The sequence below is a fragment of the Enoplosus armatus genome, chromosome 22 (assembly GCF_043641665.1).
Source record: "Enoplosus armatus isolate fEnoArm2 chromosome 22, fEnoArm2.hap1, whole genome shotgun sequence".
In the NCBI taxonomy this organism is placed as follows: domain Eukaryota; kingdom Metazoa; phylum Chordata; class Actinopteri; order Centrarchiformes; family Enoplosidae; genus Enoplosus; species Enoplosus armatus.
The window spans coordinates 15,203,718-15,228,804 of record NC_092201.1 but is presented as its reverse complement, the minus strand read 5'-3'; the positions used below and the strand labels follow the sequence as shown (position 1 = coordinate 15,228,804).

General features: G+C 43.1%; 1 protein-coding gene across 3 annotated transcripts; it reads right to left on the bottom strand.

The window, feature by feature from the left end:
- nap1l1 (nucleosome assembly protein 1-like 1) lies at window positions 1-21,418 on the bottom strand. 3 transcript variants are annotated; one of them, XM_070928763.1, is made up of 15 exons: window positions 21,329-21,418; window positions 16,010-16,048; window positions 14,866-14,954; window positions 12,573-12,675; window positions 9,499-9,640; window positions 8,677-8,769; window positions 8,118-8,246; window positions 7,837-7,908; window positions 7,586-7,725; window positions 7,056-7,201; window positions 6,913-6,932; window positions 5,700-5,822; window positions 5,316-5,348; window positions 5,151-5,201; window positions 1-1,866 (listed from the first exon to the last, which is right to left on the bottom strand). In XM_070928763.1, the coding sequence occupies exons 2-15, from the start codon at window positions 16,024-16,026 to the stop codon at window positions 1,828-1,830; spliced, it is 1,197 nt and encodes a 398-aa protein (XP_070784864.1). In that variant the 5' UTR covers window positions 16,027-16,048; window positions 21,329-21,418; the 3' UTR covers window positions 1-1,827. The 3 variants fall into 3 exon arrangements, with proteins under 3 accessions (XP_070784864.1, XP_070784865.1, XP_070784866.1); XM_070928764.1 differs by having other exon boundaries at window positions 8,689-8,769; XM_070928765.1 differs by having other exon boundaries at window positions 1-1,863; window positions 8,689-8,769.
- Window positions 21,419-25,087: the final 3,669 nt, after the last annotated feature.

The following is a 25,087-nucleotide window of genomic DNA, read 5'->3' as shown; positions in this document are numbered from 1 at the left end:
CATGTTTAACCAATTTATTCATGAACATACACGTACAGTTATTGAGTACATTAGTATTTTGTAGCATAGCGTTTTTGCCTTGACAACAGCTGCTCAGAAGGACCCTACAGAAACCCTTTCACGTCCTTTTCCCAATAAACATGATCTGAATACTCCCTGCAGAATGAGAAGTACCCTGGAGCTCCACAGTGGACACGATGCTGCCCAGCACAACCAGCACTTGGCTGTTTTCACAACTAAAAAAAGGCATTAAGAATGGACAGGGAGGCTACGGTTTCTTCTCGCTTTAAGTATTGCTCTGACATGCTTCTCTGTGGCCTTCTGGGTAACAAAAAGGAAGGAGTTTTTGTTTGGGGGGGGGGGGGTCATTGGCCAACACAATGGCCTTGTCACACTTCCCCTCTTTCTTTCACAGTGATAAAAATGAACCAAGACCTCAGGGGCTGGGCTGAGGTCCGTGCGAGTAACCTGACCAGTTGTGAATTGGCGACACAAGGAAGTAAATGTCTAAACTGATGAGGGGGGGAGGGGGGGGGGGGGTTTGGGTGAACCTGACATGTCCACAGACACTTCAAAACCTGGTTTGGTCTTTTCTTGTCATTCGCTGTGCTACATCTGCCCAACCCTGGTCCTACAGAACCTCTCCCAACAGGCCAAGTGTGCCTCCCTCTGTTAAGAAAGGTAATGCACTTCAAAACCAGATGGCACAACTTGAACTCTCCACAGAGCCGGGGTTACAGCGCCGGCCCCCCCCCCGTGCCCTGTTTAGGCAGGGGGGCATCAACCAAAGTGCTGCTCACAAGGAATAGTCAAGACAGCCAACCGTTGACAGAACACCACTGGTACACCACACACTAGTACAAAGTGCTATAGAAAAGACGACAGCCTACGAGGAGCCTGAAGACTGGGTCACTGGTGCTGGGTGGCCCCGAACTGGTCATCCTACCAAACCGTCTCATCCCCTTCTGCATCGGAAGAATTCTCTGGAATGTTAGAGACTCGACCAGGCTGAACCAAGCCCCGGGAGCGACACAAACTTCATTTTACTGTTAAATTTAGATGAGTCCGTCTTGTTAAAAGAGAAGTGGACTCCCTTTGAGAGGGGTGCCAGCTAGTCTGCTTACTGGAATGTATCAAGAGTGGAAAGCAGTTGAGCACAAGTGGTGCAGGAAGTCGACAAAAACACCAACTCTGGATCCCACGCTCAGCAAGGTTAGATAGGTCACCCATCTGCCCTCCGTCAATAGAGCTGGAAATGCTACAGTGCTTTTACAAGTGCTAAAGGCCCCGCTAAGAGTTTAAAAAAAAAAAAAAAAAAGATTCACCTGGGACAACCAGAACTGACCAACCTGGAACTTTGGTAGGAGGAAGAGGAAGGAAAAGGGGGCGGGAATTATAAATTGACGTCGCCGCGATGCAGTCTAAACCACAGCTGTTGTCGAAGAGCAAATACAACAAAAGACTTCACAAGAACCCAAACTAGTTTTAGCAGTGAAGAAACAAGTTCATGCTGTTTGAGGGAGGTTTTTTTTTTTTTTTCTCCTGTATTCTATCTATTGTACAGAGAAGGAGGAAGAGAAGGAAAAAAACAGGTCTAGTAAAATACTATGTATATTGAGCCACACAGCTCCCAGTATATTACCATGAGTTTTTGTAACAAAAATCTTGAAACTTTTTTCTTCTTCAAATTCTCTACCAAGAAAAATACAAAACATTATAAGGCGGTAAGTAACTATTTTTTTTTAATCTGTTTTTTTTTTTTTTTTTTTTTTGTAATTTGAGAAGCCATTACAGTGCAGTTGATCCTCAGGGCAGCAAGGCCAGGCTTCACTGCTGCTTGCACTCAGCTGGGGGGGCTGCATCCTTCTGTAAGAAATCACAGGGGTGTGGGGGGGGGGGGGGGGGGTTAAGACGAAAACCACTCCAAAACACACATACACCACACACCTGGCATACCAAAATCAGATCTACACACAGCAAAGCCGTTTCAAGACCTAAAACATTCAACAAGCTGCTGGGAATTCTAAATCACGCCTGAAAAGCTTCTCACCTCCAGACATTTTGAACACAAACAACTCAGATATGAACATGGGGACGATGACACATTCAGATTAGGCACACTATGACAAATGTGGTTGTCGCAGCAGCATCCTTTCGAATGCAATGATTACAGAAGTTGTGGAGCGTCACGGTCTCAAGTGATCCATGACAATGACCCCATCCCGGATTCTGTAGGCGTTTTTAAAATACTGTGAGCCTTTTCTTTTTTAGATAAAATTATTAACAAACAGGTAAGACTGGGATGGAGGACAAGGACTCTAGCTAGCCTGGCTCTGCCTAAAAAAAGGTAACAAAACCAGCTCACCAACACCTCAAAAGCTCTTAAGCTAACTGGCTACTGCTTCATAATTATCATATGGACATGAAACACCAAAAAGATCCAACTATTCCTTTAGTTAGATCAATGCTTCCAGGCTGAAGCTACTGGGCACTTAGGTGTCAAGTGAGGTCAGGGCCAAGATGACACAAGCACAAGCCAGATTAAGGAACATTACACGAACAAACATGAGCCTTGAAACATATTACGCTACATAATCTCCATTGGCTCATGATTCAAATGTATGTTTGTTCATACAAAGCTTAATACTGAGACAGAAATGAGTGAATGGGATTGAAATGCCATATTTCTTTGAACCTGTTGTTCAGTATATACACTTGGGAAGGAGATGCCTGCATATTTGGAAACGAGCTTTGAAGACAGAGAGACATCTACGAGGGATAATAAAAGTAAACACTTCAAAACGGAACCTCTAAACCCAACCGGTCGAGGCAGATGACCGCCCAGGACCTGGTTCTGCTGGAGGTTTCTGCCTGTTAAAAAGGGAGTTTTCCCTTGCCATTGTCGTGAAGCGCTTGCTCATCGTGGTAACTGTTGGGTCTGTAAATAATAATATGAAGTGTACGGTCTAGACCTGCTCTAACTTCTGTTATGATTCAGTGATATACAAGTTGAACCTCAGGCCATTGTGCTCAAAGCAAATAGCTGCCAAAATGAAAGGAAACACTTGAGTAAATAAGGGATGAGAAGTGCACCGAATCATAATTAAGAGCCCATCATACTCGGGGTAGGGCGTCCTTCCAGCAGACAGACACATCTAGAGGTGATGGCACACTGCAGCGGTTCAGGCTGCTCTCCATGGCCTAATGCCATACTGACTGAACACTTTAAGGTCATCTTGGCCATTGTGCAATACATGTGACCGCAGCTGAACCCTTTCAGTTCACATAGTCCTTGGGGGGGGGGGGGGGGAGTAGTTACACACTGCGCCATATTTTCACCAAAGCGTGAAAAGTAAGAGCTCTGCTTCTATTGCGGACTATGACACAACATCTGTTGACAGACTTCTCATCTTGACAGTTCTTTTCTGGTTTTAAACAGCAAGCAATCAAGTTTCTAATGAAAACAGGCCGCGTTACTGCCGACAATGACGGCACCCTCAGGGAGATGAAGCACTTTGCTGGCATTTCTTGTATTTTGGTGATCTGCCGAGTTCTGACTATTGGTTAGGCCTTAATTCAAACACAAGCAGTCCTCCAAAAACCACGGACAGATGGACCAATGATGTTTATATGGGTATGAACAAAGCACAATATTTATGGCAGACAAATCCGCAACCTGACAATAAACAAACAAAAACAAACAACTAGCCTGCGTTTGTGGACGAGACAAGTTCAACATGGTGGAGAACAAAAGAAAAGGGAGGGCTGGACTAGCTTCAACATACAGAAATAATACAAGTGCAAATGCAGAACTCACTATGGGTTAAACTCCAAAAAACCAACAACAAACCAGTGGGTTAGTAACTCGGGAGGGTGCAGCACGGCGGCAGGAGGAGGAGGGTGCTCATGTGTGGGGCGGGGGGTGCAGAGAGGTGGATGGAGAAAAAAAAAAAAACGGGAGGAAAAGGAAAAAGCAAAAGAAAGAAAAAAAAAAAGACAAACTGAGAGGGCGGGTGGGTGAAGGGGTGGGGGTGTGATGGTAGTAAGCTGACAATTCACAAGCTGTACCTACCAGGATAGGGTTATTTTTCTACTGTCACCACTTAAACCTAGTGAGGAAAAATTTAAAGAGTAGCTGACAAAAGATGCCAAAGTGACCGGAGATGAAGAAACATTAATGAATAGGAGAAAAACAAAAAAAGCAAAACTAGCAGAATACAGAATGTCAAAGACGTTTGGGGGTTTTTTCTCGCAAAGAAGCAGAAGGTCATGCTTGTTTATATCGTGTGGTGGCAAACCAACAAGCTGCTCCAGTCACGTAAAAATAAATAAATAAAATGAAGCAACGTTACAGTGAAGCTGTGAATTTGTCTCAGTGGAATCACAATAGACCTCTGCAGGTTTGCACAGTGCATGTGTGTGCTTTCTTTCATTCAAACCAACTACTTCACTATATATTTATCGTGCTAATGCATTTGAATGTGCCAAAATATGAATATCTATGATTCACGATTGTATACGGATAACATTTCACTGGTGTTTAAGGAATACTAGATCTGTGTGTTGCTTAAGGTTAAAAAAGGTGCAGGTTTTAGTAACAACATGCAACACAGCCAGACTTGACTGACTGGTGAAAAGTTACTCCGAAAATACAGGTTCAAGACAATGGCGAGAAGAGGAAATCTATCAACTGGGAGTGTTTTGCGTTTTCTTTTTGGTCCGGAAGCCAAATCAAGATCACAACATCAAAATAAAAAGCTGAAGCAAACCAAAAGCTGGTGTAAAAAAAAATGAGATGCATTTGACAGTATGTATTCTGTATGTTGAGTCAGTTTAAAAGACAGCCATTCTCGACCTGCAGCTCAGGAACCCCCAGAGGGCACTGGATGGTGCAATGCAATGCAAAAAAAGAAAGAAGAAGAAGAAGTTTCTCACTGTAGCAACTTTAAAATTCACTCATGAACTGTGGAGGGTTCTGAGAGATCACGGCAGCCATCAATGGCCTCCAGTAAGAGCCGCTTTACTTTTTGGAGAGAGCGTCCTGAGCCAACAAAGTTGAGAACAGCTGAGCAAGGTCTTTCTCAGGACACCAGAGATCTTTAGAGAGGGAGGGGATGTGTGTGTGTGTGTGTCGGGAGGGGTGATCTCACCTTGGGATCGTAGTCGGGGTCGTTCTCCTCGTCAGCCTCCTCCTCTCCTTCCTGAACACATGGCACAGAGCAACTTCAGACTGTTGGGTTTCCTCAACACAATGCTAAAACCACACATCTCTTGTATGTTGTGGTCCTTCTCATACGTTAACTTAGTGGTCTTACCTCATCGTCCGCCTCCTCTCCCTCTTCATCGTACTGTAACACACAAACATGAGGATTAGCTCCAAAAAAAACCCCACATTTGATAAGAGTCAGGCTTAACCTAGCTTATACATGATACAGGTAAAGCACACCCAACTGCCAGGGAGAACTCCATTAGAACAGTTGATAATTATCTTTATTATAAAGCCAGATTATTATATAGTCATAAATAATGTCTCAACTTGTCTGTCAACTTGTCAGCTGAAAAGAGAGCAAAGCTTGTTTTCCCCTCATCTGTTCCCTTGACAAAGCCAAAAAGTAGCACACTTCTGTAATGGCGGCATGCGTTTCTTCTACTGTGGCCTGGTTTACAACAAGTTCAGCCAAACATGAGATCAGACTCACGTCGTCATCGTCGTCCTCTATGGCCTCGCCTGTGAAGTAGAGCACAGCCCGAGGTACGATGCGCTCGCGGATGAAGTGGCCGATTTCGAAGTCTGCGGCCAGGACCGCCTCCGAGTCTTCATCCTGCAAACAGACCAGGCCAGTCACTGTTTATTCAGCCGTTTTTAATTGTCCCTCAAAAACAGCAGATAGCATACCAGGCTGTACTTAAGCTTAGGTCACAATAGGATGTTTCACTTTGGACCTGAAGTTTGTCAAATACCCAAATTTGTTATGCTCAGGATCAAACAAGTCACTTGCTGAATATTCTCCACCGTTTTTAAGTTTGATTATTAGAATGAAGATTCTTTTAATATTAGTTTGAGTTTTGCTTCTAAAACAAAGTTGTTTATGACTTTTGTTGCCAAGCGAACCGATTTAACAGATTCAATAAGGAATTTGACAGAATCTAGACTTAATAAGCACATCGGATAGTCTTCTTTGGAAAATGATGCCTTTTAACAGGACAGGGTATTCTGATATACTGGTATTCAGTATTTTAGTCAGAAGATAATATGTCAGTCACTCTCTCAATACTTTGATGTCCCTACCCTGTCTGTGGCACTCAAGCCCAATGGTTCCCGATTCCCATTGGAAACGTAATTCTTCCACTTTTAAAAAAGTTGCTCCGTCATTTTTTAAACAAAAATGACTCGAACAGGACTATTTAATCTTTAATTTGGTGCTTTAGTGAGCATTTGAGACTGTGGAACTGAGTCAAAATCAACTTGTGTGTGTTCATGGTAATGAAGGAACATGTCACCCAGTGCAACAGTGTGACTCACTGATGTGTTTTGAGTGTTTGGGTTTTTGGAGCGAGCTCGACAGCACAGAGGAATAAGATATATCAGGCTTTATATACAGACAGGCAATACTTCTCAGATAAATTCATTGTTGGTTTGGTCTTTTCATGGACCTTGACAACAAAAATGTATATTATCACCACTTATCCGTTAAGCCACTCAAAGTGCGAGTTTATTAAATGTTGACAGTCAGACAAAATGTCACTGTTAAAACGTTATAGCCCAAGTGTTTTTGAGACAATCTGCAGTGGGCTATGAACAATGATACATGGCAATTAGGGGAAAAAAAGTATTTTGATGAATTGACAAATTAACCAGTTGATAAAACTTTGAAATGCGTCAACACGTGTAGGGGAAGAATGCCTACTTACCAACTCTCCATTTTCGGGAACTGCAAACAAGCGGAGACAGTTCAAGTTAGTTAAAACACACATCTGTAGCAGGCAAAAACATCCAACTGGTCAATTTTAGAAAAGGCAAAATCAACTGGCTGTGTCTGCCCCGTCATCCTTACCCTCTGGTGGGGTGAAGAAGTTGAAGAAGGAGTCGTTGGGGACCGTTTTGGTGACCGTCCTCACTGTGCCGCGACCCTTGTGCTTCTGTTTCTTCTTGATTGTTTTCAACGTGACGTTCTTGCCCTTCGTCCAGTCAATCGTGCAACTGTGGCGAAACAAGAGGGGGAGGCAGCAAGAGAAAGGCAAGGTCAGTGTCCAACATTTCAAAATGTCAAATCTTAACAACATCTTGGGTTTATTTTAGGATCTAGCCGGTGCGATTGTTGATATCCACTTAAAAATGATTGAGAGAGAAAGGTTAAAATGAGGCTGACATTATGAACAATACAAAGACCTTTGACACTCTGCCATCAAATTAACAGTGCTCCTGAAAGTCTCATCTTATTCATATGAACTAAGACCGCCGCACTGTCAATTAGTACGAAAATGAGACAAATTCTCTTTCTAGAAACGCGCAGAAACGGCAACATATTTATGACTTGTATTTAAAACATAAAAACTGAACCACCGAGTGAGGTGCTGTACTCACCCTGTGCAGCACATGATCTCTGGCCCGTCGAAGGAGAAGGGGTCGTTCTCATCGGGCTCTGACCTCATCTTGTAGGTTTTCGTCAACACTGTGTTTGTGAAGAAGTCGTTGGCCTCGAAGTGGAACTCTAACGTGAAGCTCTGGGAAGGGGGGGGGGGCACATGAGATCTCGATTACAGAAAGTAAAAAAAAAAAAGGGGGGGGGGGGGGGGACTGGTTTCAGCCATTAAACAAGAGTCCTTCTCACTCACCATGGGCTGTCCTGGATCTGAGAATTTTACTTTAATATCTTGTAAATGTTTAAGGATGGGTTCATCGTGTTCCTGTGGAGGAGAGAAAGCATTTAGAAGATGATCCAGCATGTATTATGGCTGGAAATATACCATGTTTTGTCAGAATCCACACTCCAAACCCATGCTCTACACAACTTTACCAGCAGGTGGAAGCAAACCCTGATTTTTCATTGCTGGAAGCAAATACTGTCTGTGACCCATTTTCCTTGCCTCCCCAGCAGCCGCCTGCGGGAACCTACCTGCAGCATGTCACTGAGCAGGTCCACGTTTTTGAAAACCGTTAACCAGAACTCGGGGATGCCTTTGGGGTCTTCCTTCTCCTCGTCCTTCTTCTCTTCCTCTAACTTGGCCTTCTCCTTCATCTCATCCTGGTTGAGGGAGACATTTTCTCTTCAAAATAACGCTTGATCAACCATTTTTCTTTCCACATATCGTACCATATGAAACACAGAGCTTTCCACCCACCTACACCCACAAAGACAACACTTAGCCTTGGGGACTAGACAAGGTGGAAAAAAACAGAGCAAGGGAACTAGCTCCATTTAATGCGCCCCCCACCCCCCAAAAAAGAGAAAATAAAGAATACCAGTTGCAATAGATCACCGATTTCATCAGCTGTACTGCTGCTTTGTAATACAAACATCTGAAATCAGTGATTGTGATGGAAAAACTGAAATCCCTTATTAGCTGCATGCAGTGTTCTGCTCTGGCTTTCAGCTGCATGCATGACATGTGAAACTAGAAGCAAAAAAGTGTTCAGTCAGACAGGAAGCATGCAGGTGTATACGTCACCTGTACCTGCTTACTTACTGTCAGCTCTTCCTCCTCATCTGGCTTCCATTCACATTCCTCATCTGTGGGCTCATAAGCTGCTTTCACTATGTCACTCCTCTGTAAAGAACAGGAGAAAACAAGTCAAATTTTTAGTTTTTAGTCAGATTCAAGTGAGCAGGGTCAACCTCGCTTGATGACGACGTCTTCATCACCTCTTCCACACTGAACATCGTCATCAATGCTGCTGAGTCGTGCGTTCAACCCTAAATTGTAAACGATAATAAAATGCTATAGCTATTGTGGTGGCATTTCCGTTTACATTCAGAAGCCATAAGAAGCCATCTGCTTTACAAAGACGACCGGAACGACCCGTTTTATATCCGAGCTCTAAAATGGAATCTGTGGAACTGCCTGAGCTGCTTCAAATATCAAAGATAGGACAGGGTGTGCGAGAGTGTGTGTGTGTGTGTGTGTGGGCTGTTTTGACGAGATGTACAGCAGCACAGATCAGCATAAACATGGCAGCCCGCTCAAGGCAGCAGATGCTGAGGGTGAATGCATCAACCACATGTTATGTATTTGACAATGCAAGTGTCAACTGCCTCTTAATTTCTTGTCCAGTCACTCACAACACTGATAACACTCGGAACAATCAGCAGCCATAAAGGTTCTTGATTCTTTTAATGAAAACTTGTGATGCTAATCTTTTAGTTTTTGCTTTGAGGAAACCCAGGGAGTTTAACTGTATTCTGTTCTATAACAAACAACAGCACAAAAACAGTAAAGCTGCAGAAATTCAGTATGAGTATTGAAAGTTACAATAAAGAAAATGTATAAATGACTTACTTTGTCAAAGAGGGGCTGGTACAGGGCAGCATACTTTCTCTCCAGTTCATGTACTTCTTCATAGAACTTTGCCTCAATGTGGGCACATTTGACCTGCAGGTTCTTGAGGGCGTTTACGCGTCTCTTTACAACCTTTGGTAAACTGTGGGGTGACAGACATGAACAGAGATGAAGACGTAAGTACAATCCTGGAAAGATGCTGGCATAAAAGGTTCCTTTTTTTAAATTTCACTCTGCTTTCACTGCAAATTAGCTGCAATTATTACACGTGTGGCCATGCGTACGCTAATGTGACTTATCTATAAAGTGTAACAGTGAAAGAAGACATAATATCTTTACAGCAGAGCAACACACTACAGAGGATCTCCAATAAGTCAGAGTGGCCTTCCAGGTCCACACTGTTAAACTGAAACTACGTCAACAACAGGTTTTATTGAGATTTGCTTCATTTAACAGCAGACTGCAGAAATGATGTCTTGCTTGTACACAGATTTATTTGTTTATGCTTGAGGATTTCATGGCCTGGTTCCTAGTGTGGATGATGCAGTGGCTTCCTCAATATTGTAAGATTAAAAAAAACAATAACAACAACAACAACTTGAAATTCTCTGATATACTGAGGATCTTGAAACACTTCAGAGCTGAACCTTCTGTATAGACAACACTTACTACCTTAAACAACCTTGTCAGTCCTTGACTATGGCAGTATTCGATATTTTATATCTCAGCTCTGTAACCTTTGACCAGAATGTAGGTTGGCCTCAGTTACATAATACCTGTATACATCTTGCTTGTACTTGAAAATTACAAGTCTACTACACAGTATTGGCTAAAAAAAACAAGTTTTGGATGCATAAATGCAGGCTGAAGTAATGAATAAGATTTGATGCCATTAGTGTTGCAGGCTAGCATTCAGATTTAAAACTGAAAAGTTTAAAATAGGTATAGTGCTACAAAAGTTTAAACAATTTGTGCCAACCATTCATTTTGTTGTGTTAAAAGATCCAATTTCTTAGTCTGAGGCCTCAGACAGGCTTGCTGGGGTTGAAGCCTTGAACGTCAATCGGCGCATTCTCGAGCAGTAACTTTGAGGTCACCTGGCTGTGAGAGCTGTAGTGAGCCTTCACAGAGTCGAGGTTCTCTGCAGTGTGGTAAATTAAAACGCCTGCACTATCCTGGCATGGGAATGCACGTTTGGTCCCAAGCGCTGGGATGTTGAAACTGGTAGAGTTTGTTGGTGACTGCCAAATACTTGACAAGTTGATCAAAGAGCCGCTTGCTGACAGTTTTGCTGAGAAGAGGAGCAGTGGGTGGCGCAGCCCCGCAGCCAAGACACACGACTGCATTCACACAGCATCTCAGAGGCTACGATCACTGCCTGAACCTCTGCTCTCACGTTATTTTAACATTTTAGTCATGGAGCTGGTGCATTGAGCTCATCCATGAGTGGGATAAACTTCCGATGCTTATAAACAGTATGCACCCCCCCTTTGACTTTACATAGGATACATAGTATTACAGGGTGCGTACAGCTTTTTAAGAGTAGAATTCAAGCACTTTGAAGGTACCCAAACAAAACATTTCCATTCTGAGAGCAGATGGTCGCCCTCATGATGCGCGTCTGTATATATGTGATTATATATATATGAAACACCAGATTATGTTAAAAATCAAGCATTTTTTAAAGAGTATATTGCAATTAAAGCATATTCCCAACCCTGAAAATGTAATGTTAAAACCACATATAAAAGCATTTTCCAAACTTCCAAGACTTTGTACGGACCCTATCTCATATACAGGCTTTTGTCTTTTGCAGTTCTCAGGTCGCCTCAGCTGACCTTTTTTCCTTGAACTGTGCCAATCAAAATTAAGCTAAACAAGGGCTGCCGACTGGCAGCTTGTTCAGCTGCTCTATACAAAGTGATGCCTGTGAAGCTGCGCCAATTTCTCCCCTTGCTTCTCTGCTATTGAGACGGTTAGTAATTGACCCAACGTGGGCTGAGACTTGACATTATTCTCATGTGAGCAGCTCAGCAGTACCACAGTGAAACCAAACTGTAGCCTCTGCATGGGCTCAGCCATTCAGTGGCAGGTTGAATCTTATGCTGGTTACTTTAATGTATCCTCACCTCTGGATTCAGCGGTTTTCATCTGAAACTGGAAAATTGCTGCTAAACATGAATGACTGAACTTCACTTGAACTCGATTTGCATAAAAGCATTGCTACTCAACAAGGCGCAGCCACCACTTACAACACTAATTAGCATGTAAGTATGCAATTGGAGAAGCAAAAACATCCACCTACTATCCAAGAGTGAGTAAATGATCACAACCTACGACTGATAGCCCACAGCAACAGGATTCAAAAACATCCACAGGATTCAAAAACATCCACTGTGCAAGTTTTAGATTAAAAACAAAGCTTTTTTTCATGTTTGACAGTGTAATGACATCAACTGGTATGTTATGATGGAAAATACTGTAGTTTTGACCAGTAAAAAGCGTTAACCAGCCTTTCCTCAAAATGTTTTACATCAGATGCTGTGAGGTAGCCAACTGCTATTACATGCATCTTCCCTGCTTTAGTCCTTACAGATGCTTAACATCGGATTCCGCTCTACATGGTGGCCCCGAGCCATATGACGGTGCCTGTTGTTTTGGCCTGCCTCTGCTTCCATCTTTCAGGTCCTTCCCGACCTCAATGAGGGATTGGCCTCACCTGCTGGGAATCTATGTAAGCCGGTTGGCTTCCAAGATGGCTCCCTCTCCCTCTTGGAAGGCTAGTGCCTTCCAGGCACCCATCTTGGTTTTGTTTTGTTTGTTCTTTGTTTAAACCACATGCAGATTTAGCACCTAGTTTCATAGCACCCAACACCCACACTTCACCACTGACTTCACACATCATGCTTTTCTCATTTTGAGTTATCCTTCATTAATTACATTGTTAGCGTGTGGACCCCCCTTCTTTGATATGGCCTGAGTGAGCCGGGCATAAAATCTATGACAACTGTAGAAGAAACGTTACACATGTGTTCTAACATCAAGTTATCACCAAAAATAAGATCATGTCTCACCTCTCCATGTACCCTGACGGCGAGCCGTTCAGACCATCCAGCCTCTCCTGCAGCGCAGCCAGGATCTGTGGATTCTGCATCATCTGCACAGTCAGCTGACGAGCTGAGGACACACATGCACATCTACAGTCAGAAATTATTGTAATTTCCCCCGAAGTATTTCTGATTCTAAAAAAATGCAACACGAAGGCAGTTAAAATCAATTCAGGAGCATGAAAGGGGTCTTTGGCTCACATTTTGTTGAGAACTGACCTCAAGCGGGAGGTTTGATTAAATTAATGCTTTGTACAAATAAACAAATTCATGTTCAGCACAGGGATCTTCACCTGCACAAGAACATAATTTCTGTTTGCTCCAAGTCAGTATTATGACTTGACCCTCCCTGCAATATCTGAGCCACTCTGTGGTATATTGCACACCTAAGCATGGTCTGTGTTTACCAGAGTGTGTGAGCAGGGTGGAGCAGAGTACAAGAGCAGTTTCCTGCTCTAAGCAATCCGTCGTCTCAGTCACACTTAAACAAGTTTGTTTCCTGTTGTTTGATTTGAAGTAAATAAGGTAAACACTGAATGAACTCTGGTTAATAACATGCATAATGCCAATGCTGCATAGACACAATGGGCAGAAGTCTGCAACGAATGGTGCTCTCCCTTTGTGCAACCAGACAGGTGACAGATGGTACAATCCAAGTGTCCGACACATTGCTTGCACCTATCAAAGCTCAGTCAGATCGCTGCTGGCAGGTGAGAAGATTAAAGAGATTGGAAGTCACTTTTCTCTCTTGGCACATCCTGGGCATTTTGCTTGTAATGTGTTACCAGCTCGCATAGATAAGCTGTCCAAGGCTCTGCATCCAGTCAAATAAATACACCTATGCTTGTCTGAATTCACACAACACAAGCTGTTGGCTGGCCGCTTTGATACAAAAGCTGTTTTTGGTGGCTAGGTCCACCACCACAGGACCAGTTGCCTTTTGACGGTGATAATGAGTGTCTCTCTCTCTCTTTGCCCACCTTTTTTACTCAGTTACAATGACTTCTAATGTTTACATACTTGCTCAGTGGGGAATGATAAACCATAGAAACTTCTTTATCCACTACTGTAGGAAGGAGGAAACGTCAAACTTTTAAGCCTTTAGAGCTCAGTGTTTTATACTTAATAGATTTTAGGTGAAATATCACTTTAAGCCTGCTCCTGGTGTGCTGCTCTACACGAGCCAGTAGCGCTGTTAACCATTACTTGCCTTTGTTGCTCTGCGGCTGGTGCGTTTCAGGTCTGACCCACCATTTCTGCCATCTAGTTCAACATGGTGCAAACACTTGCTGGTTTAAGGCTTTTATAGCAGTCACCCTGCCAGTATTGGTGCCAAGTTCCACTCATGCACCTGTGCATTTGTAGGTGGAGCATTCATGCATACCTTGTTCCAAAAACTGGGGGAGCATCGTCATCTGCAACAGTGGATAAACTTGCGGATGGGTGTTGCTGTATAATTTACACTGTGGTGGCAGCAGGCTTAGTTTCACCTTTCGTTGTAAACGATTCACTTCCATGAATCTTATGAGCCGAGCTGTGATTTGTGGGGCCCTCCAAGTTTGTTACTGGCGTCTCACAGCAGCCTTGATGTGTGAATGTGTGATGTGCGAGGTTTCTTAACTAGAGTTTGCACTGCATGTTAACATTGGCAAGCTGTAACTGTGTATTACTCATGCATTTATAATCTCCCTTCAGCTTCCAGGTCTCAAGTAAGGCTTTCCTTCCAGTGTGGTCGCTGTGACAGATCAGTCATATGCAGCCAGAATGAGCCTTCTTTCAAGTCTGGCTTTTAAAAGACTATTCAAACTTGCTATAAATAGACGAGGCCAAACAGCCATCTATATCTATCCACAATGAGCCTGGAGTAGGCTAATATAAGATAAACTGTGTGAATCATTTATTGAGCATCAAAGGATGCATAAACAGCATCAAGATACCAAAATAAAACGGATTAGTGCCTCCATCTCTTAACTTCAATTCAAAATCAAGTCATGTAAAATACCAGGCAGAGGTACACAGGGTTCAGACTGGAAATACATCGTTATACACCTGAACGATTAAAAAAAACACTTTGATTTTTTATTTGATTATTATTTTTCATTACCTTTTAAACAATGTATTCTACGTGTTGTCTGCAAAAGTGCCATTAACAGTTTAATTTGCATTTTAAAAAAGGCACAGACCGTCAATAACTATACTTACACTAATAGCAATTACACTGTCAAAACTCTGCGCTGTAGCATTTTTTGCAGAGACTTACCTTTGCTGTTTTCATCTTCTCCCGTCTCCTCTTCTTCCACTTCCTCCACATCCTCCATATCTGCCGGATCCATCTCAGCCTGGTCTTTGCTGCTCGAGGAGACACAAAGGGGGAGGGAGGCAGAAGGGAAGGTCAGCCAATGCGCACACACACACACACACACACACACTTCAGACTGTCTATGAGTGCACAGAATTAACATCAGCCACCAAACCACTTCTGGCGTGTTTAGGGTGAGGCTGCCAGTGACTTTGGCCACCCTGCCAGCTGCTTCAGTGGGAAACCAAATATTGAGCTCCTTTTTTTATTCCAAAGGCATGAGTGATTGGTGAAACTCAAATAAGCTAGGTTACACTACTCACAAAATTTCACACCTGAACCTTGAGAATGATCGGTGGAGTACATGAATATAAGCGATAGCAGCAGTCCTGCTTACATGCCTTGCTCAAAGGCACATTTGATGGTAATTGAGCGAAGCAGGAATTAAGCTCACAAATATTCCCTGCCCAGACAATATACAATTCTCTGCTGTTTAAACCATCGGGTCTTGTGTAGCTCTAAAAAGACTCCAGCAGTAATCAAAACTGGATCCACGCACTGAAACATGACACCCTACTTTAAAGATGCAGTGCAGGAGAGCTCAATACTGAACACAGCACAGCGTCACCAGCATGGCCTATCATCCTCCTGTCAGTCTGCAGCACATGGTGAAAATCAATGACTAACACTGGACAAGGAATGTGTGAGAGGGAGACGGAATTCATCCCTGTGTTGTGCGACAACCACTGGAGCATCACTGCTGTTGGAATGATGTTAAGGCCCATCTCTCAAATGTTGTGGGGTGCCTTGGATGTGTGTGTCAAACTGTGACGATGGAACCTGAGCCCCGGCGTGGCGTCCCAAACAGCCCCAGCCTTAATAAACAACTGTTTTCATTGGGGCTCGTCGAGGGAGAGCCAGCTGCACTGCCCTCTACGGGTTAAATCGTGTTGTATATCTGACCACGCCCGAATCGGTCACAGCAGGTGTTTTCCTTTTAACTGTCCAAGACTCCTGGAGTCCACTTCAGGCACCGAAAGAGGAGGCAAGTGGCAGAGAGGCCAAGTGTTTGATACAGAGTAACACTGGTGGAAGTTGTACTCACTTGTCGATGTCTGCCATCTTAGCCGAGTCTCAAGTGATGCTAAAGAGAGAGGAGAGAAAGTAATTAGTTTAGAAATACTGGAGGACACAAACTAATTAATTTTGACTAACATTTGCCTGTCACCAGATCTGGGTCAAACAGCATTGGCAAATAACTCCTGATGCCAATTTTAAGCTGCTTAGCATACTCCAGGGGTGCAGCAACACATAATGAAAAACAGCCACAGAATGTTTTATAGTTTAGCGTATTCAAAATAATAATAATACAACTGAGCCATTACGACTGCAAGCATTTCTTTGACCTGCCTCAAAGTTTTGTTGATTATTGTCATGTTACATTTTTTCTTTTCTGTTCACTTTAGCGATGTCCCGAGCCGAGGATCGGTATCAGGGCTGATCCGGGCATATTTGAATGGATCGGTATCAGTTAAAATAAAGCAGACCCAAAGTCGATCCTTTCTTTACTGTACTCGGCTGTTTGTCCACCTCAGCCTGCTGGTGTTGCAGTGCTGCTCTCCTTTACAACCGTCGGGCTCTACAGTGCAGCATTTCACTGCATATAGTGAAAATGAGAGCGTGTAAATATGAAACATGATTTGATCACCAGTGAAAGACTGTTCTGACTGATTCGCTAAGGCGGTGCTTTCCGACAGGTCATATAGTCCGTGAGTGACAAAATGACACTTGGCTGTTGTGGATTTGGGTGTTTGTATTCGTCAAAGACTGTGAGGGAAGAACTTCTTTTCTGCAACACTGAACAGATCAGAGGGGCTTAGTTCCAATAACTTCAGTCACGTTAATCTTTCATTCAAATCAATAATTTAAGCTTATAAATTTAAGATCTTCGAACCAGAACCTCCCGTATTTGGATCAAGTAGCTTGTACAAAACTTGGTAACAGCAGATACTCAATATTAAAATGATTCGGATTAGGGCCAAAAATGTTTTCATGCATTGTGGTCACACAGACCTTCAGACATTTAAAGCTACTACAACAGCTGATTACTAGATTTCAGTGGCCAACTGATTGCCATAAACATTTCAGTGTGTCACACTTTACATTTACATATGTGGCAATCCACTGCGCTTCTGCGCCAGAAAAACCCCGTTACCAGAACAGACACTTTACATGATTTTTTTATGTAACCTAGATTTTTACATAAAAGGTTTTAAAGTCTCTCCATCCCGATCCATTTTGATCGAAATAAAATGAAAACTAGCATTAAAAGAAATCCTACTCATGCAAAATACTACTGTTTGTGCACTACCCCCATCCATTAATGCATATTAAAAAAGGAACCCTATGCAGCAGTCAACAACACACAGCCTGTATCCAATGAAAGATCACAGCAAAGCCTTTTCTTTTTTCTAGCACAGGAAAAAGATACTCATTGGGATTATCTTGACAAACTGTGCTGTTGACATCAGTGATTTTCATTTCTATAAAACCCATTGCTATAAAGGAATGCAAACTCTGTTCCAATGCAAAGGTCTCCCTAGAATTTTGGGGTTTATTAAAAAAGTGTATTACCAATGGGTGGTAGAGTAGAAAGTCATGGTTGAGTGCCATCATTCCATTCTTTAAGGTAAGACCAGAGACCAGTAATTTCACAATGACTAATGAATAAGTTTATGAACTGCAAAAGTGGGCATCTACTAATGTTACCCCCTGCCCCAATTTCTGCACAAGCAGCACACAGTGAGCCATATTTGTCTAAATTTTCTACCCCCATCATATCAATTCCCAAATAATGAGTAGTGTACACAGAGTGTACACTGTTTATCACATGCTTTGAAACAAACTTCCTGCTTTCAGTGGACAAAGCATTTTTATTAAACTCTGGATCTGGATAATTCACATGTTAATGAAAGAAGTCCACTTCTGGGTCCAGACTTGATCAACCCTGGCTGTGACTCAGTCACCCCTCACCGCTTCCCAGAGCCTTCTTCCCTTTAGAGAGATGGATTACCATGGTGTTCTTTTCGGAGGGGCAGATAGGGTAGAGTTGAACAGGCGATCGGTGCCCATAAGACAGTTAGTAAATAGATCATGACCTGGAAGTGATAACGGTGTTGAAGCTCACAATCACTATGGAGGCTGTAACTCAAACCCAAAGCCTTGTGGGACGGGGGAGAAAATGGATTTTTAAAATGTAACAGCCATGTGTGCAGGTCATTTGAGGAAGTGGAAATGTTCAATATTGGTCATTCAATTTCAGGTCATTACTGATTAACGTTGAAATGACAAAGCACCTGATGTGTATTAAGTTGTGCACAGGCCTCATAGTACATTTTGTATTGTAATAAACATTGCAGCTGCCCCACCCATCTCTCCTGCATGGAAATGATATCCGCAAACCAGGAGGTTCGTCACTCCCTTCAAACTGGTCCAGCAACAGTACAGTGAGATAATATCAAACCCTGGAGTGACTACATGGAAGACAAGGACAACCATGAAGAAGACCTAGCGACACTACCTCATGTCTCATCTACCTCACTGGCACACCCTGGACCTCTTACAAGCAGGATGCTACTCATTTTCCAGTATAGTATTCAATATTTAATGTTTTCAAGCTATCCATTTTCTAGAATTATTTAAACCCTAATAATACGATCTTTGTGCAGCCCCTAAATCCAAATTACATTTTTGCACCCTTTTGCTGGCATATCCTCGCGTGGCCATGAAGGAGTTACAAATATATCCCATTGGAAGACTGACAGCTGTACATCTCATAGCATTTTTATTATGTTATCTTATTACAAACCTCTGTCCAAATGAATGATTCTGAGCAAGCAGTGAAGCTGTGATTCAAAGCTAATTCTGTTTGTTACTACAGCTTTTAATTTACACTGTTTGGTTTCATGTCATGCATAACAGTGGCACGCAGTCCATTGCTCTGAACATCAGTTTAGACCCGAAGCGATTTGTTGACTAATCGAACAGTCCATCGATCAACAATTTTGATAATACAATATTTGAAAATGTAAAATATTACCTTTTGCCTCTTCTCTGCTTTGTATCATATCATAATAATTATATACAGTCAATAAGGTGCAGACTATGGCAAAAGGTTCCTAATCCTGGTCTTTGACTGCCACTTTCCTGCTGGTTTGCCATCCTGTCAAGTCGTTAATTGCATTCACTCGTCATCCCAGGTGTAAGTCAGTCCCCTTATTACATGGCAGCACGGCTCTGGGTCCCACGGGCCAGACCTTAGAACCTCTGGAGTCGCACATGAGTAGGGAAATTAAAATAAACAAAAAATTTAAAAATCAGCCACTGAGATGAAAACAGTTTTCAGAGGGCGAACGATTTAAACTGAAACCAAAAAAAGGAGCATGACTGATATCCTTTCAAAGCCATCATATCATCACCATCTCTCTCTATATATTAGCTGGCCTACATCCAGCTAATACGGCATGATCATTCAACTACAGAGCTGATGTGACAGTTCACTGAGCTCACGTGGCAGATCAAATTGTTTCTTCCTCTATAAAGGGGATAACTGATGAAGAAAGCAGCCTCTGTGTTGACTCTGATCTGCGGCTTTAATCATGTCCCATTTCTCAACCGAGAGCTGCATCCTGTCACTCTTTAATACGGAGATACACTTTAAAGCTTTCACTTTTTAGTCAACTCCGGTCCATATGAACAAATGCACAAGCATTCAAGAATAATAATAAAAAAGAGCACATATGCACCACATCACAATACAACATTTAAAGTGAGATGACACCCACCACCCCAGCCATCTTGTATTCTCTATTATGCCAAATTATTGATGGGAAAGTACTGTAGAAAGCTCTTAGCAGCACACATTTTAAAACACTGTAGCTGCACAACATGTAATAACAGGGTGTTTCAAGTTGGGTTCAATACTTGCTTTTTAAAAAATTGTTTCAAGTGTTGTGGACAACCTGCTCTACTGGGAGACAAGGCTTCAGCATTTTAAGTGAAAGTAGATGATGCCTGTCAGGAGCTATGAGTGCATTTATGTGTCACTGTAGAAGTTCCTGGAATACATGCACATGTTTAGTTATGTCTATGCAATATTATATACAATATCATCTGAAAACCCATCACCACAGCATCTGACCTGTTCAAGTGATTTGTGGTATATCAGACATATCTGATATATTTGGCAAACGTCACAGCTTTAAAAGCAGGCCATGTTCAGTTTTAGGAATGTAACTATCAAGCATATAACACAGCCCTTTTAACCTTATCACCCCTGTCACAAAAAGCCAACGAAATACCAAATAGCCACTAGATAATTCATGTTTTCAGATCTGTGTAGGAACATTATTAACTACATGCGTAACGTTGGTCCAACCTTTTCCTTTCTGGGACAGGCTTTTCCTCCTAATCCTGCCCAGTGACCACGTGTTGCATGCTCAGGTCTAGCAAACCATCAGTGACTGACAAAAAGCCCAGGGGCTGGGTGCCTGCATGCTCACTCCGAAGCCACATTTTCAACTTCATTTGGACCGAGCGAGGCCAGCCAACCTGTTGAAACGTTCACCGTCCGACGTCAAAACCCCCCCCCCCCACACAAATGTTCACAAGCTTCCTCCATAAACAAGCCGACCCCTGGCTAGTAAACAGGCTAACTTTAGCCGGCCTGCCCCGGTCTTGTCACCGCACTGCCTCGATGTGTCTGGCTATTTAAGCTAGCTTGGGTGCTGCTAGCTTGATGCGCACTAACGTTACTTGGGCTGAGCAAGTGGGAGGAACAGTCTCGGCAGACACGGTCCCGTAGCTAGAAAATATGGGCCAGCTAGGAAGTGATGCCAACGATCCGGTAACCATGTTTGAACCAGCTGTCGCCATGTAATATTACCGGCTATCCAGTTAAACCCGCCGCCGTGTGCCGTTTACCTAAAGTCCAGACTCCCGTCCACAGTTCCCCACCCTGTGTATCATCCTCCAAAAAAAATAAAATAAGGTCAAGTCCAAAAATACAAGATACAAGACACGTGTCAACAAATGTCGAAAAAAGCCGACAATTACGGGAACTATCCGACGTTTTGTAGTTTCTATCGATGCAATGGTTGTCAAAACAACCCAGGGGAAACGGGCATACATGATAACCGTTTTATTATTTTTTTTAATCGCGAGTAACGTTAACACACATCATGGTGGAGCCAGTCTCAATGGCTGCTGCCGCTGTCTGACTTGCCTAGCATTAGCAGAGAGGAGCCGTCTTGCTCTGCAGCTGTTAAACGCTCATTAAAGCGGCCGAATTGGACATTTAACTTCTGAAAAGACGCACAAGTTCTGTGCGTCGGCGCCGGGGCCGTTTCTAAGTCCTGTCCCTTACCTTCGCTCTCTGGCCGGAGGGTGGACTGGTGAAGCGGCGCTGCGCAGCGAAGAGGTCCCGGGGAAGAAAGAGACTCCGCTCCGATGGCGGTAAAAGGGGAGAGAGATCCCGCCGCCTGCGCTCATATACATCCGACGTCATCACGTAGACCGGCAGTCACCGAAGCAACGCTGTTCATGGGAGGGGCACAGCGGCGGCGGTGCCCCTATAGGGGGGAGCAGGGGATGAGAGATCATCACCTCCACCATCATCATCATCTTCTTCTTCTTCCTCTTCACTATAATCACCTTCCTCTTCCTCCCCCTCCTCATTATCATCTTCCCTCTTCATCGTCAATTTCCTCACAATTTCAAACTTAATCATCATCACCTTGTTCAGCATCATGATCATCTCACCATCCCCATCATCCACAGACATTTTCATATTCTTCATCATCACTGGCTGGTACAAGAGCTCACCCTCATCATCGTCATCGTCGTCATCATCATCATCATCATCATCATCATCATCACTGCGACCCTCATTGTTACAGCCATCATCCCCATCTTCACTTTGTCAGCAATAGCAGCATCATTTAAATTAACATCTCAATAATCACCATCACCCATAACCCCCTTAGCCATCACCTCATCATCATCATCATCATGCGACACCTTATTGATTCTGGACATTCCCCGCTGCTTTCAGTCACATCTAATGGACCTCATCAGCAGACGGACATCACTGTGATATCAAATGAAATATTCAAGTTACGTTACAAATCCAAGATATGTTTACGCCTAGACATCATCAATGTGCGTCATTTAATTTAATTTCCCTGTAACTCATCCAGATATTTATACTGATGAACAGGGCCTGTCAAAGGGCCCACGGGATTAAAAGATGCACCCTGTACCATTGCAGTGTTATCGGGAGTAAGCGATTCATTGTCCTGACAGTATGAGAGAAGCCGCCACACCTCCCATAGCCAAATTACACCAGAACTACGACTTTTAGTATTACTTTTAAATCGCAGGGATCCCAAGCACACACAATGTACCTTCTTCCCTGGTATTAATGCCAGTGAAGAAACACAAGTGTTAAATAAGAGCCTCAATCCAGACTCACCTCATTTTGTTAAGATTAGCTTTCTCAGCGTGCACCTGCTGAATGGCTCATACATGAGGTCATTTCCTCAGTAGGTTTCCAGGAGAGCAGGCTGATTTGTTAATAAATGTAAAAGAATCCTGAGCTAGACTACAGTTAACAGTAGACTCTGTAATGAGGCTTCTCAAAACACAGATGGACTCATACAAGATCTCTCTCTCTCTCTCTCTCTCTCTCTCTCTTTTGACCCTGAATCAAGCCAGAGGCAAAGACTGTGAGGATTTCAGGGTGATTCATCCGTCAGGCAGCACCGGGCCGAGTGTTGCTAACACCAGGCGCGCTGCTCAGCATCAGTTCTCTCTGAGCGGTAGCTGGCACGGACCCAAAGGTCAGATCTGTCATCCTACGCTTTACCACGAGAGGAAGCCTTCCCATGTGTGCCTTCCATGTAGAGAGAGAGACGCGTAAGTGGATATTTCCCTGAGTCATGCCGGCCAGCTGCACAGGAATAGACAGAGGACCAGATAACTGGAGTCATTCGTAGGGGGGTGGGGGGTTCTAGACCTGCTATCTTTTACATTACAGTTACATCAGAGTCACCAGTGTGATGCTGGTGGTTGGTGAGGCAGCGTCACTGGGCCAGCTGGGAGGTTGGTCAAGGGCACCTTGAAGTGGCTGAAGAAGACAGAGAGAAAGCCATTTTGAAGTTTGCTCACAGAAACGTACACTTTGAAATGACGTTTTCCTAACTAAAACAAGTCAAATCTCAGTCTGTATCCATAAAGGCAAGTTTTCACAGTCAGTTATGTAAGATATTTGCATAGCATGTCCAACACAAAGGCCCTGGGACTGGCTCACCTAAATTGAAAGCAGCCTGCTGTTACGTGTCAGCCATGCTGTATAGTCATGTTCCTTCATGTGTTTTTGGGTACGTTTAAAGACTATAGGCTAGGCTTTACAAATAAACTTGTCAATAGTGATTCGACCTTGCGCTCATTCAAGGTTTACATTGGTTGGCCAATTTCTAGTAGCACTTGTAGGCTACAAGAAATACATTACCTCAGATTACTCAAAATGTGTCAACAGAAAACAGAAAAAGGTGTCACAGTAACAACCCACACAGTTTTACAGACAGGTGACGTACAATGTAACAACCATGAAAACACCCTGCAAATTTACAAAGGTACAGGTGATCTCACAATAGAAAAAAAGTGTTTTTTGCTTTCTGACTATGAGTATCACCAAGTGGTCAGGCACTTGGCATCAAACCCATTCACGAACTTGTGTCTTTTTTATTCACATCTGTAGCCAGCATAGTAATCCCAGTCATTTCCTATTAACTTAGAGACTCATTGCCACTGACATCGAGTTATAACTGAAACATTACCTAACACCTGATCAGTCCCTACATTAATAACTGTCATTAATGAATCCCGTGTGAGACTTGTACCGTAGCCATGTTTTACTCCAAAACACGACGTACAAAAAGCAGAAGATAACGTAACAAAAAAAGTATATTTTGTAAGCAAAATAGTTGCTTTATGCAGTAGCCTCTGTGTACTTTATTTACACAGCAGCCATCATTTTGTGATCAGCAGTTTATTTTTCAAGGAGTGGACTTTTTGGACTTAAACGTGTCAAATAACGAGGAATCTCCCTCTCTAAACAAAATCCTCCCCACTGAGTTTGCACTTATGGAAGGCAGCCTGGGCTGTCAGCAGGATATCTGATGAGCAACAGTCTGGGTGATATTTGCACCAAACAGAACACAGGGCAGTTTCGGGGGAGGATGTAGAGGTAACATCGACAGACCCAGCTGCATGGGAACGAGAAGCGAGCGCGCGCTAAAAACGCCAAAAAAAAAATGCCAAGGTAGGCTTGTGCCTGGAGCCAAAACACTGCCGCCAACTTCTCCACCGCTGCTGTTGAGAACTATTCCTCGGTTTGAAGTGAAGTGAATGAAAGAACCCTCTCCCCAGGCTGAGAAGATACGACCAGAGCAGGGACGTTAACCCAGAGTGATACAGGTGATAATGGCCAACAATGGAAGACTGCAGTTTCACTGGGAAAGCTTGGTTGGACAGATATTGATTGTTCCTTTTCTCCCTGACCGCAGGAATAGAAAATGACTCTGGAAAACCTGCAGGGAAACTTTATTCTTCATAGCGTGTATTCCCGCATTATATTTCTATTCTCACTTTTGACTATTTACTTTTTTTTTGGTGCTCCAGATGTGGGATTTGCACCTTAAAATGACATAACGTGAAACGGACAGATATAAAGAGTCTAAAATGATACATACAGAAGGTTTGTACTGAAGGCCACCCTCACGGTCCGCATCGACACTATTCATCTATGAGTGGTGGTTTATTCCAAGTTCCAACGTTTCAGTTTAGAAAGCGACAGTCACCTGAATTGTCTGTGTGGTGCCGTTCACCATTAGCAGTGGCGTCTGAGTGTGTCATCTGAAATGCTGCCTTGGATTCTACTCTGCTCTGACTGCATAGTTAACACCCTGTCACTGCCTCTGTTAATGATCTTTTTCTTTTTTTTTTTTTAAGAGGGTGGCATTTCAGTGACGCTTGGCTTTTATGGTAAGCTAGAATTACTGGGAAAGAACACAGTTAGGATTTAAACACATTTTCTAGCTGATTAGAAGTAATCAGCAGTTTA

Bases quoted from the DNA above. Each gene is read 5' to 3' on its own strand.
- nap1l1 (XM_070928763.1), bottom strand. The intron at 7,726-7,836 runs GTGAGTGAGAAG...CCCCCTTCCCAG, and splicing joins CAGATCCAGGACAGCCCATG to AGCTTCACGTTAGAGTTCCA. The intron at 7,202-7,585 runs GTGAGTACAGCA...GTTTCGCCACAG, and splicing joins GAGATCATGTGCTGCACAGG to TTGCACGATTGACTGGACGA.